This window comes from Tamandua tetradactyla, chromosome 5 (assembly GCF_023851605.1).
Source record: "Tamandua tetradactyla isolate mTamTet1 chromosome 5, mTamTet1.pri, whole genome shotgun sequence".
In the NCBI taxonomy this organism is placed as follows: Eukaryota; Metazoa; Chordata; class Mammalia; order Pilosa; family Myrmecophagidae; genus Tamandua; species Tamandua tetradactyla.
The window spans coordinates 124,962,200-124,976,849 of NC_135331.1; the positions used below are offsets into that span (position 1 = coordinate 124,962,200).

At 36.0% G+C, this 14,650-nt stretch overlaps 1 protein-coding gene across 5 annotated transcripts in view; it reads left to right on the forward strand.

Annotated features, from left to right (window-relative positions):
- Nucleotides 1–13,204, forward strand: part of ADGRB3 (adhesion G protein-coupled receptor B3) — a 723,849-nt gene extending 710,645 nt beyond the window's left edge. For all 5 annotated transcript variants that reach the window (XM_077162185.1, XM_077162184.1, XM_077162181.1 and 2 more), the window contains 2 exons: nucleotides 6,534–6,638; nucleotides 12,540–13,204. In XM_077162185.1, coding sequence (XP_077018300.1) covers nucleotides 6,534–6,638; nucleotides 12,540–12,728 — 294 coding nt within the window. In that variant the 3' untranslated portion in view covers nucleotides 12,729–13,204. The remainder of the gene's footprint in view (nucleotides 1–6,533; nucleotides 6,639–12,539) is intronic.
- The last annotated feature ends 1,446 nt before the right edge of the window (nucleotides 13,205–14,650 follow it).

Consider the following 14,650-nt stretch of genomic DNA (forward strand, 5'->3'; position numbering starts at 1 on the left):
TTATGATGTGTTATTTTATATTAATGTTGCATTACTATAAACACAGCTAAATTATGGCATAAAAGATAAAAGTTTTTTATTAATGTCTAAATATAAACCATAAGACCTCAAAGAAATGTCTCACTCAGTATAGGCCCCTTCCTGCTTTGTTCCCAGACCCCAGCAATAAGTGTAGTCAGGATGCTTTTGAAGGAAAAGTTTGAGCAGCCCAGTCTTAGGCTATACCATCTTTTCTATCTTACTAAATTTATACTGCTGCAAAATTATGCATTTGCAGCCAAGTATACCCTTGAATGACACGACAAAATAAAAATATATATCTCATTCAGTTTCCTAAGACCCTTTTTCTAATTTCCTTTAAGCCCTGGGTATGTGTTTATTTAAATAGAAAATATTTGAAACATAGAAACATATTTGAAACACTTAACCTTCTTGGGAGCTACATGTCTGTCTTATGGACACAGTGGGACTCTGACCAAACCAAGTTATTTAAATCATTACCCTCCTATAATAGGTCTTTATGAATGAAAGTTGATTCCTGTAGTGTGCATTGTTTTCTTAATATGAATTTTGACATTGACTTCTGACTAGTATTCAGCTGCCCACTCTGGAGAGAGGACTCATATGCAAAGCAGTTAAGAAGGAGAAAAATGACCACAGTTTTATCCCAGTGAAAATGGACAATGGCAGTGTAGGTATATAAAACCTTAAGGCTGGAAAAAGTAATTCTGATAATATGGTTTCTAAATCCTCATCAACACATGATTTTCAGGACTCATACTCTGCAATTTATAGTCAGGAGTCTCCCGAACTTTCTCTAACAGTTTCTCTGTTTCTAAAAGACTGCATATGGTAAAGCCTCACTTTTCTAGAATTCAGACTTAAAGAAAACCCAACTCTTGGTTCATATATACTGTTGATCTTAGAAGTAAAAAACTTCTAAAAAGTTATCAGTTATTCTAAGCCCACCTGTAGACCTTTTCTAAGCCAGTTGTCTGGAAAAGGAGAGCAGGGCTCTAGAAGAAATGGAAACACATTAAAGCATACCAGTCGGCAGCATTAAAATGAAACTTCCTTCCAGTGGGGAGAGAAGACATAAGGAGAGAAGACAACATTTATAATGTCATTCCATGTTGTAGGTACTGTTATTGGCTTATATACATATGTCATTTCATTCATGTATCCAGTAAATATTGAGCACCCAACAAATGGCAAACACTGAGTTACGCATTGGGGATTCAAAGATAAGTAAGTCCCTACCAACAAGGTATCCAGAGACAAGATATGGAGAGCAGCCCCTAAAAAGATCATTTCAGTATTATGAAATAGTCGCAGATCAATATTCATAATTTATGGCTCTCTCCTGAAGGCACCTGCTTCTCCTAGTTTGTTCCATCTCCTCTTCCATCTGGTAATAATCATAAACTTGAATAGTCTAAAGGACAATGTCCTCTAAATCTGGGAAGCCAATACCATAGCATGATTTATGGTATACATCTGTAAGAATTTGAGAATTTTGCCACGCAAAGGAGGACTCCAAGAGACGTTCTCTCATGCAACACGCAAGGGGTTTATTTTCCACACATGTGTGGGGCTCGCTGAACACGCAGGAACAGAGAGCTCCCTTGCCTGAGCTTGTAAAAGTTTTTAAAGGGGTAAGATGAGGGGGGTGGGAGTCGAGCATGGGTCACAGGTGCTGTTTTGCAAAAAGCAGATAAGAGCAGCTTTACAACAAGCACTTTTAACAGTTTCACAGCGAGCATTTCTTGAGCATGAGTCATGGGAGTGGCTATTGCAGATAGCCACAGTTTTACAACAAGTGATTTAGGCGCAAGGAGTCAGGGGGGGAAGGGCGAGAAACAGATAACCGCCCTGGGAAAGTCTCGGATTGTTTATTTTCAACCTGATGGGGCCCATAATTCTTTTCTTTATAATTCTTAACTCACACCAAATGCATAGCCATGAATACAAAATGACACAAATGCTTTTGCTGGATATTTCAGAAGCTAAGATATATGTAAATAGCGAAATTAAGCAGGAAAAATTAGCTACTGTTAAGCTTTATAAAATCCCTTTTTACATATCTAAGATCAAAGCATGGAAAGAGAGTTCATTTGGGGTTCAGAAAAAATTCCAGGTCTCTCATTAGTTGTAAGAGTTGGGGAATTGTACTTAAACTCCTTGAGCTTCAGTTTCCCAATCAGTCAAGTGGAGATAATGGAGATAATTTTTCTTACTTCCCATGATTATTGTGAGGATTAAGAAAGATAATGATGGCTACCATTTCTTAAGTGGTATCTTCTCATCTTCTATTTATATCCCTTTTTAAACCTTCAAAACAATCCTGCAAGGTAAATTTGATTCCTAAAACTGGGTCTAACAAGAGATTGGATTTTGTGCCTCAGACCAAACAACATGTAAGGGATAGAACTGAGATCTAAACCCAAGTTTCTCTGGAGCTAGAGCTGTTAGACTGAATGTGCCCCCTTTAGGTAAAGTGTCTAGGAGAGTGCCTGGGATGCAATAGATGCTCAAAATGCACAGGTTTCTCTACAGCCTCATTTTCTTAAACATATCTGAAATATCTTGAGAGTGTTTTACAACTTGCCACTTTTTTCTCCAATATCAACAATTTAAGAATTGCAGACTGTCTCCCTTGAATTACAAAAGTATAAAAAGAAAGAAAAGAGTCATATTTTGAAATAAGCCACACAGGAGAGCATATTTCTGTGCAGATTGATGATCCTCTCAGGTTGAGGGGTCATATACAGCTACAAAATTTTTTTGGATGATATTAATCTCAATGGAAGGGAACATTGCCAAGCATTTATCTTTATTGTAAAAATGTCTGTAATATTTGATAGGCATGATAACCAAAGGAACCTCAATTTTATAGAGATTGCCTATCAGAATATGACTTAGTTTTTAAAATAGAAAATCTACAGGAGTTAAAAGTTTTATCATCTTGACAGGATTTTAGAAATCTGAATTCTAAATTGAGTTTTTCACAGGAGTAGATTTCATTGAGACACAGTATGCTTAAATCATGAAAAAATGAAAAACATAAACTCAAGCATCAATAGCCATTGAAATAAACCAATAGGGTTTATTAGCATGAAAACTTCTAGGTAGATAATTAAGACCATCAAAGGAATAAGTACTACAAATTAATAATTACCAACACTAGTAAATAAATACCATTTGTGAAAACTAAAACTTCAGATAAGTTTTTTTTCCCAGCACATTGCTGGGTTGGGAACTTCCCAGTACTTGCTGTGATGTTGGCTCTCTGGTCCATGGAGCCTTCCCCACTATAAAGGCTGGAAGAAGTACTTGTGTTTAGGAAGAAGACGGAATCATGCGTGGGCAATTAGACTCAGCTCAGGACAGCTATGAGGGCTATCCACTGGCAGCTCTAATGTGGTATTTCTGCCAGAACCACCAGGCCATCATTACTTTGGTGGGTTTTGGCTTTGTCAAGGTGGTAATTTCAAATCACAATGATTATCTGGCATGAAGAGGTAGCATTTGTAATTAATGTTTCTAAGTAGAAAGGGCCCTGAATTTCATCATCCAATTTTTTTCCCTTCTTCCATATCCATTTCAGATTCCATGAGATTTATTATTCAGAATAGCTTTCATGAACCTATGTTGAACCTTACAAAATGTATCTTGTTTATTTAACGTTGGTGTACACCACAACTTTATATTTAACTTGTATATTTTATAGTATGTCCTATCATGTCCTAACAACACTACTCCTCAACATAGAATCAACTCAGTTCAGAATCAGGTGCTGCCCATTCAATCAAAATATGATTATAAAAACTCCAATCAGTAAATGTATCCTCTTGTCCATGGAACATAGCTGACATTTGGTTTGCTTCATTGAACATCCTTTATCTTATACAGATATTTGGTTGCAGAAGCACAAAGTGACTTTATCTAACAGAAGAGATCTTTGTTGGAAGAATATAGAATAATTTACCTTTTGGGCAGGGGATGGTAGGGAGCTTGCTTGACTTGGGAAACTACAGCTCCCCAAAGGAAACTTGGGATCCTCTCATGAGATGAATGGTAAATGGATGCTGCATAAACGAAAACATCAGCTGCCCACCTTAAAACAAGTGAGCTGTACCAATGATATAAGCTATCTTAGAATAAATTTTGTTATCTTTTGAAAGATCTTGTTAAGGAGAAGAGATTCAGGTATAGGATTCAAAATTGATCTAGAAATTGTCTGGATTCTAAAAAATGGAAGAAAGAAAACAAACAAAATCAGGGGAATAACTGATTTAGGAATTTTCAACTCAAATATGAAAATGTAAAAATGTAGGGTTCTACCTCATTTGGATTTATCTTAGCAAATTCTCCTATTACTTGCTCTCATGATATCACCATTTGTTTTCCTTATCACAATTATACTTTAACATTTATTTGAGTTACTACTGATTAATTCTTCTCTCCTTCATTTGACCTAAATCTATAATAGGGCAGGGACTCTATCAGAATTTGTGCAACTTTGTCACCCCAGCATCTAGCACAATATGCTGTGTTCATAAATTTGCATTAAATGACAGAACCAAAAACCCCAAATAAATGTCAGTGGTGTGACTTCACTCCTAGTACACACCAGAAAAGAAATCACTGTATGTGTTACTATGATAAATACATACTATGAAAGATGCATTTACTATGAAGATGTATGTATGGGTTAGAGTCAGAGTCAGTATTCTATTATATGTTTAAAATAATCCCTTGTGACACGAGTTATATTTTAATTGGTATCTTAGGATCTCTTCCTGTAGGAGAATAGTTGTTTCTCTAAGGAAAGAATGCACTGCATTATGTTTGCCAGCTACATGGTCCTCATCCCTCCTTTGAGTTACTTATGCAAATCCTCCCTCTCATAAATCTCCATCAACCATCACTAGTCAAATTATGTTTGCCTGGTATTTCTCTGTAAATCCTGCAAATCTGTTTCCTTTACTCTCCCCAAAACTAATGGGAAGTTAATCACCCTATAATTGCCTCTATGTTTCATATCCTTATCATGAGTGATGCTGCCACATCCTAGTTCTCAAACACCTGATGCTTCAGTAGCAACTCTCAGAACTAAGAGGGGCAAACACAGAAGTAATCTGATTACACAAGGCTTTAAAATGGCAATTTTGTCTCACATGAAAGTAGGTTAATGAAAGTAGAAGAAATTAGCTGAACAAATTATTGCCTAGATACAGATTCATGGAATATAGGGAATTAAATTTAGCATAGAAAATAAGGCTTTGTTACTATGCTGAAGATTAAATTTGCATTTCTCTTTTGCCCCTTTTTTCCTCAAAGACGTAAAGTATTCACCACCCTATGTCTTTTTAGAAGAAAATTAGGTACTACAGATCTTTTTCCAAAGGTATATTTCTTTTTCAAAACAAATATTTACATTTAAAAATATTTGGTAGTTGAAACAGTGGACTAAACATTCAAATCATGGTTTAGGCATGTATATAATATGAACAAACAGTGACTAGTGAAGTATATGCTTAAAAATACTGTAAAATCTTACACAAGCATGAAGCCACAATCTTGGAGAATAACCGAAATACTTGTTTTTAATATTTAAAATCAAAATTAAGGAAGATATTTTCTCCTTTAAAATAACACTTGTAAATCCAAGGTACTTATTATCTAATTCTTCTTTATTAGTGCTCTTTCAAATGTTCTATAATAGAAAAAAATTCAGCCCATGATACTTACCAAAGGTCATTTTTATTTATGACTCTGTTGCTGCATTATGATGGAGTTGGGAGTGAAGCATTTAACCAGGGATAAAGAGCATTAATAAATTTGTATCTGTGATTTTAGAACCTCATCAACCACACAATTTATGCTCTGAATCCTAGTTGTTAAGATTCTGTACCATCTAGTAAACAAATATATGAAACCTATGGGTCATATTTTCCTTCCATGGAGCTCAATCATTATTCACATAGAAAGGGCAAGGTTTTAGATCCCACATATATTTCAGACACTTTAGTGCTTTGAGTCAGCCGTAATGGCAGGGTCCGGGATTGTGCTCCCCCTTTAGTACAGTCAGCTAGGATTTTAGTGTTTATAGAAATAAAATATTAAAAAGTAATATTTCCCATGACAAACAATGAGGAACTCGGGTGCTTTACAAGTCCAAATTTTTAAGCATTTTTTTTATATTGCAACAATTTTGTAAAACAGCGTTAACTTTTGAATGATGAAAACCTTACACAGGGATGACTGCTACATTTCTAATACATCCACAAGAGAAAACTACTTTTTTGGTAATCTTGTTAAGTCAAAGGAAAGGCCAATTCTTCATCTCCAAGAAGTGCTGAATATCAGAAAAGGATGTGGTGCAACTCATTTGCATCTGTTGCATGTTCTGGGACCTTCTGGTTCCTGCCAAACTTCATTTCTCCTATTGGTAAAGTGAAAATATTTAATCTCTTTTTTTAATGAATAGATCAAATTGGGAATGAAACCCATCCTGTTCTCTTTTGCAGAAGGTCATGCATACAAGGAAGAGGCATATGGAACTGTTTCAGGAGCTAAATCAGAAATTTCAGACTTTGGACAGATTTCGGGATATACCAAATACAAGCAGTATGGTAAGTATGTTTTGCTTCACTAGCACCTCATGCCACACTAGCTGTTGTGTGCGTTACTGGGTGTTCTCCCTACTCTCCAGGAGCTCATAAATCATATTGGTAACTCGAGACTAGCACACACAGAAAAAAATAATAAACCCAGAAAATGTATTCAGGGATGGCTATTAAGAGACACAGATTAGGAATGTTAGTATCTTTGAACATTTCCCTTCATACTTCAGATGCCCCCATTTATAAGCTTTAATTAGAAGTAGTTATGTATCAAAAATACATTGGCTTCATTCTGGCCACTTCAGCATCAGAGTTAAAGTTCAGTTCATTCAAATGTCCAAATAGTTGGCTAATTTTCCCGTGTTTACTTTTATGGCATTTTAAGGCCATGAAATATAATTATTTTATATGTATGAAGTTGTTACCTGAAACCCGAGGAATAGGTTTTTGTCTCCAGGAGAGTTGCTCATTTTGTGACAAGAGTTTAGGAACACGTCTAAACCTTAATTTCCTACTCCTCCTTTGAGCCCATGAACATGCCTTTCACAAGCAGGTGGGGGAACTGCACAGGTGAAGGGGCTAGGCTCAGCTCTAAGAGGTGGGCCTGGGACAGTCTCTGACTCCAGATCTTCACTCCCAATCTGGTGCTCTTTCTTTGCCTCAGTCACTTTGCAGGCCCTGCCTGGTCCTCCTCCTCCTCCCAACAACGAGAGCACCGATGTGCATGGACACACACACGTGCACACTGCTCTATAGTACGTCATGTTTGATCACGTTCTAACTGCAGCGATTCTTCAGCATGTGTTTGACAAATCCTAGCCTAGCTTCCTGATTAACAACAGTCTATGAAGAGCAAGAATTTGTGCATCATTGTGTTTCTCTTTCATTCCTCCCAGTACTAGTGCAAAGCTAGAGGTAGATTATCATTAAATGGCTGCTGGTTGATTTTTCAACCAGTGTTTGTTAAATGAAAATTATAAGAACTATATACTTTAACTCTTAATTGGTCTCTAAATAGTTCATATATATATATATATATATATATATAAAACAGTATATTTTCCTCCTTGGAGCAGGGATCATGCATTATTTGTATCACCAACACAATGCTAGGCATATAGAAGACACTTCATACATAGTATTTCTTTCCCACCTACTCCTTCTAATATTTTTTTATCAATTTCTACCTAACAGGCAAATGAGAATTACATGATTGAGATTAGACCTAAACACATTAGCAATTCGTTTTGGAATATTGAAATCCAACACTGAAATAAATTGAAGAAACTACATTTGTTTAAAAAAGGGGGGTGGTAATATTTACAAATCAGAAAGACAAATGCAACAGATTCAGCTAGCTGCCTGCTATAATATGGTTCTAATTTCCCTTTTTTTGTACAGTCTGGGTATTAAATCATTAATGGTACAAGGATCTGTATCTCAGTGTCCTGACAACCGAAATAGTCTACTAATTACACCACATCTCTGCAGCAGCAGCCTTTTCCAGAAGAGATTTGTAAATATTTACCACTGGGGAGGGGAGAATTGTCATTGCTGCTTGACGTGTCCTAAATATCTGAGGACAGAAAAAGCACAAACAAACAGAAATTCCTTATTAAATTTTAATTAAAATGAAATGTTAGCGAGTTCCTTATCTTTAATTCAGTCACATAATTTGCAGTGGCACATTGCTAATGAAAAATTACAAACTTGGAGGGAGAAAGATATTTTTGAAAGGAAAAAAGTGGTTTCCCTTTTTTTACTGGCTATTAAATCACAACACTTGCCTAGCACTGCAAATGATGGCAATTATGTAGAATAATAGAATTTTGGGGACTGAAGGAAAACCAAAGGTCCATTACCCTGTACCTAGGCAGGAAAACATTTAAGTTACACTGTAAAAGTAAATCACCATTTAATGATATCCAGAGAGAGAGCTCTTTTATTTTGAGTGTATTTCACAAACCACTCCCAGTTAAGACCTCTCTTCCCCCCAAAACAGCTTGTTATTTTTGAATACATTTTTCTCTTTTGCTTTGTCTCTAAAGTTTTGGTAGTGGGGAGAAGAAAGTAAGAAAAGAAGGGAGGGAGGGAGGGAGGGAGGGATTTACCTACCAGTGAACAGCTAGCCTGATCCTGGATCTCTGAACCATGGAAAATTCTCAAGCAGCCCTGCCATATTTGGAGGGGCTCTGAACTCTCAGATTTAGTGTACATTTCATCTGAACATTCTATTTCTGTTGAATGCAAGCTTAAGATCATAATAGCATTTTTGGAAGCCTTATAACATGTTGGCTCTTATTGAATTTATAACTTATTAGACCTTTATCATGCATACTTCCTTTAGCCATGTTCCCTCTACTCTGTACTTGGGTTAAAAAAGAAAAAAAAAAACAGCTGCACGTATTCAGAAATGTATACTAATTTTTTATCATATGATATGGATCTCCGTTGAAGCCTGTCCTGGCCTCTATAACTCTCACTGCTAACTATAATGAAACCTTTGGGCCCTTCTACAGTTTATCATTCATTTGGATCATTGGAAATATTAGGATTTTTCTACAAGAGTCTGCAGGCTCACTCCCTTCATGTCACACCCAACCAGACAAGGAGATCAGTGGCTTGTGGGCACCAATCACTGGCCACCAGCAACTCCCACTCCCACTCCCTGCAGTTCCTGCTCCCATTTGGATCACATACAATAGTTCTTCACCACTAAAGAAACTAGGGTTTCTGCCCAAAAGGGTACCACACATTTGTGAATGATGGTGAGAACCACAGTTCATCTGAGAGGGCCATTGGATGCCAAAGAAGATGAACAAGAAAACCAACCTTACTTGAATTAATGTATTACTGCTAATAGAATCTCTCAGAAATCCAATCAGTCATTTCTTGATTGAATAATCCTCTTTGGATTTGAAATCTAAGATATTCTGACAATTTTCAATTGGCCATTTAAGTTCATATATCCATGGAGCTTGATCTTAGAAATATAAGATGAAAACCTCACTTATTCCAAACATACAGGAGCCCCTATGTTCAAGCACATGAACTTATCCTTCACCTGACTTGAATCCTTTTAGGGTTGAACTAATTGAACATTTTGTCAAACAATGGATTCCCAGAAAGCTCCTTTAGATGCAGCCCTTGTCTAAGATGGATAAAACCAGTCTATGGATCTGCTTCAGCAGAGCTCACACCACTGAAACTTTCATTTGATGACTGATGATCCAGGCTACCAAAGAGCCCCCAAAACTTCAACAGTTCTCCATTGTCTACAAAATAAATTCCAAGTTCGGTAGTCTGGCATTCAGAGCCCCTTATGATCTGGTTCTAATTCACCTTCCACCTGTTTTTCTCTGTTATGCTTTTTCACTCCAACTAAAATAAATTGGATATTTTTTTCAAAGTTTTCCCTTCTTCATGCTCTGAATTTTTTGCCTCCTTGCCTGTGCATCTCACAACCTCTAGCCACATGTGTCATCATGGGCAAGCCCATCCTTCTATGCCAGTCCACTGTCACTTTTCTCAGAAAGGTTTATGTGTTTCCCACACAAAAAGAGTCATCTCTCCATCCTCTAAACTCCCATAGCACTTTCCTGGATCACAGATAGATGTAGAGTAGAATAATAGATAGATATTGAGTAGTCAGTGAGAGATATAACTTATATGTTCCATTAACTAGAAACACCTTACATAGAATGATTACCAAACAGTGAGCAATTATTCAATTCTACGCATTAGGCTAGGCTACTCTACTGTTCTTTATTTTTGCAGCACAGGATAAATATTGATCTGTATGTTTTGCCAGTCCTTTTCTTCAGAATACAAAGCATATCCCTGCTTTGAAGATATTAAAGTTGAGCATCAGAGAAATTAAATTTTTCAAGGCCAAATTCATATGAAGTGAAGGAACTGGGATTCAGACCTGTATCAGGCTTCAGTCTGTGCTCTTTAATGGATAATTCTGATTTCCATATTTAATTTAGCACTTTATCCTACCTAGTGTCTAATATAATGTCTAACACAAGGGAACACATAAATAAATATTGGTAAATCAGAGGCAGTAAGAAGAGAGGGAAGAAAGGATGGAGAGAAAGAACTAGCTCATGATATAAAATTAATCTCCTGTACATTTCATAAAAGTTATCTTTCTAATTAAATCTTAGCAGTTTATTCTTTGAGTGCCTCCTCATGATTAAGGCAAATATGTGGTAAGAACATCTAATAGATGGAGGACTTTAGTAATCTAATATCTAGTTTGGATATGTAGTTCTATAGATTTTCTCATTTGCTTACCCATGGCTATTTTTTACAACTAATCTTGAGATCATATTTAATATAAGATTAGGATCCAGAAAATAATTCAAGTGCTTGTTGTTTATGTTCTACCTGCTAATTGAGTATAAATAATTAAATGCCAGGTGGGGGTCTGGTGGGGAAGGGAGCATTCAACAACAATTATAGTTTCACTAAACCTAAAATTCTAGCATGAAATATTGTGATAAAAATGGAATATTAGCCTTTTTAAACCATTTTTCTAATCTGGAAGGATAAAAATCAAAGAGCTAATAGAAATTAAAAGGCAGTTTTTTCAAGAGAAAAACCTCTTTAAAGTTTGCTAGATTTTGTTGTGATAAAATTAAAAGTAGAAGGACACTCTGGCTCAGCAGGCAGAGGTCTTGCCTCCATGCCAGAGACCCAGGTTCAATTCCCAGTGCCTGCCCATGTTAGAAAAAAAAAAAAGATTAAAAGTAGAAAAATTATTTAAAGAAAGGGGGCTAAATAGTTTCTTCATGAATAGTGATAAATTTTAGTGAATCTCTGAATTGAATTCAGAACCTAGATTAGTGGAAAAATGGTAGTTTTCACTTGGCCTTTCCTCTTGCAAAAATAAATAAATTCAGCTTTAATCAATCCTCTCCATAATGTGGAACCCATCTGGTCACCCACAGGTTTTAGTGTTTAAATTTTTTGAGTCATGATTTCCTTCTCATTCTTTGATGATATTCAGTTTAGTCTAGCCCATTCACATTCCCTCTCTTTACAGAAATCAAAGCAAGGCCACTGCTAAATCTTCAGGCTATGAAAATGTCAAATGGAATCTATTCATGTATTTATTTGCAAGATGGCAGACCTGAGTGGGCCATAATTAGGGAAATCTTAAATCTTAAGTAAGAGTAAGTCATGTGCTGTGAACCATAAGGAATGAGTTTGTGGATATTTTTGAAGACCCTCTTGTATTGCTGGAAATGTGTGCCAAAAATAGGGCTTTGAATGGACGAATGATTTTTGCTAAATTAACGTGCCACTAAAACATATAGAAAATTGTGGGGAATATACAGCATAAAAAATATATATTACCAAACAAAGGGAATAGAACAGTATTTTAATATCCAAAAAAGATCATTATTGAGCAAAATAATGATCTAAAATTCTGTTTTATTTCAAATTTGAGTAGCTTTTTACTTATTTAATAACATCCTCCATTAAATATCCTCAAATTTTGTTTATCCTACCAAAGATTATGCCACAATATTTAAATTTCCTACATTTAATTTTAGCAGTGACTTACACTATCCTTCCCACCTGAGCATATATATACTGACTTTTACCACAATGCCCAAAACAAAATATCATCTACTTTGATTTCCATGATGATATTCCCTTTCTTTGAATCCTGGGAAAATTTAGAATAACTTAGAGAAAGTGTTCATCAGTTGGTGCAATGAAAAAAAAAAAAAAAAACCAAAATCATGACTATTTCCTGCAGGTGGCCACAATTTCAAATCATCTCAGGAATCACATAAACTGGATTAAGTTTACAAACATGTTCTCCTCCTGGAAACTTTGGCAAGCAGAAATCCTAGCCATCAAGTAAATGGCTCTCCTCTTTTTTTTTCTCAATAGGAAAATCCAACACCAAACAAGAATCCATGGGACACTTTCAAAAACCCCAGTGAATACCAACACTATACCACAATCAATGTCTTAGATACAGAGGCAAAGGATGCTCTGGAACTGAGGCCAGCGGAGTGGGAGAAGTGTTTGAATTTGCCCCTGGATGTGCAGGAGGGTGACTTCCAAACAGAAGTCTAACAGAATCAAAAAGGATTGGCGTGCAGACAGAACAGTTTATTGCACTGACACTTAAGACTGGGGAAGCCTGACATCTCTATCTGGACAGCGTGACTATCCCACGTCAGGACCTTTGTGTGCCAACCGTCAGTGGTGTTTTTATATGGTAACTTCTCACTAGTTAGGCTAGTGGGAGAGGACCAGGTGTACAGTTCTGAGCATCCTGTGTTGTAAGTACCCGTGGAATGGATTTGTAAGGTAATCTTTATAGATAAACCTCAAGCAACGATTCATGTTGTAACCGCTTCATATGGTTTAGTTTTCAGAAACTTCACCATGAAGCACAATGTATATATTTATGCAGTTTTTAAAGTTTATAACAGTCTGTTTGGCCATTACTACACTTTTTACTTTATAATATAAAAGCAAAGTTTTTGTCATTAAATGAATGTTTGTTGAGCTACATTCTTCATTGCTTTAAATGCAATAAAGTAATAATCTCACTTTTATATGAATAATATATTTCACATCTTTATTATTGCAGTTTTCTCTAGAAAGCTCTGAGTAGCTTTCTCTGCTGCAGCTGTGTATAAAATATTTAAAATGTTGTATGGTGTAAATAAACTTTTGTCTACATATCAGTGTTTTAGTGCATTTTATTTTGGATTTGTTGAACAGGAATTCCCATATTTATAAAGTTTATTTTAATGCAGATACTGAAATGTATTCACGGTTTTAATAGCATACCGATAATATTCTTTTGAGGCTAATGGTTTTTCAAATGTAATTGTAGGTTTGTATAGCACTTCTGTATTTTCTATTCAAACATCCTCTGGAACAATGTGCCATATAAATGGGACTTGTCAGAAGTCTGCTGCCATCATACTCTTACATAAAATTATGTTTTTCTATCTTGTGACAAAAAAAGCAGCTAGTAGAAAAGAGTAAGTTACCATGCAAAAAAAAAAAAATACAGGGAAAATGTTTATTTTTAGTAATGAAGCTTGGTGCATGTTTCACAAAAGAAAGTCATTGTAGTACACTTCTTCATGGCATACAAAAATTGAACTTTTTCAGGATCTTTAAAAATCTTGGATATATGTTCTTCAGCACTAGGAAAGGGGGAGTTGATCTCGATTTGAAACATGGGAAGACTGAGGTGGTCCCTCGTGTGTTTTCTTGTGTTAAAGCCACACTGGTGATGTCTCTCCTTCCTTCAGATTTCTTCTCCTTCCTTCTTTCCTTTTCCTCATTAAAGGAAAGGTGGTGGGAAGAATTTCAGCCATTCCTTTTGTCCTTTTGGTGATTTGAGATTCTGTTACCTCTGAATGATGTGAAGGGAGAAGGAGGGGGAGACAGGCATCCTCAAAGTTGCAACATTTGATTAATTTGTGGCTAAACCTGAGCTGCGAAGTCTTCTGTTCTCTGCTAGAAACTTAGGTGAGCTGACTTCTGCTCCCCACGACCTGGGGTGACGAGAGGGACAAAGGTGCTTCAACACTCAAGTCCGCCACTAAAATACAGCCTTAAAAGCCGCACTGCTCAGGCTTGGCTCCTGTCAGATACTTACAATGTTCTCAGTGAAAAGATGTTAAAAGTATATTTTTAATGAGATTTTAAAAATAAAAGCAACATCATTATGCAAAAAAGGAATATAACATAACTAAAGACTGGTTTTTAAACAAAATAAACTATTGATTATGTCATTTTAAAGCCTATTGAGTTTATAAGATGACTTTCTAGTGATAGGCATAACATTTGGAAAATGTCTCTCACACTCTGTGTGTGTGTGTGTGTGTGTGTGTGTGTGTGTGTCAGTTCATAATACTCAGCTCCATCCCAGTAATTTGTAGCTGTGAATGCAGATCCGATATGAAGTCACCCATTCCAAACTGCAAAACATTGGTGGAACAAAAACCTACCTGAAGCATAGGTTTGAAAGA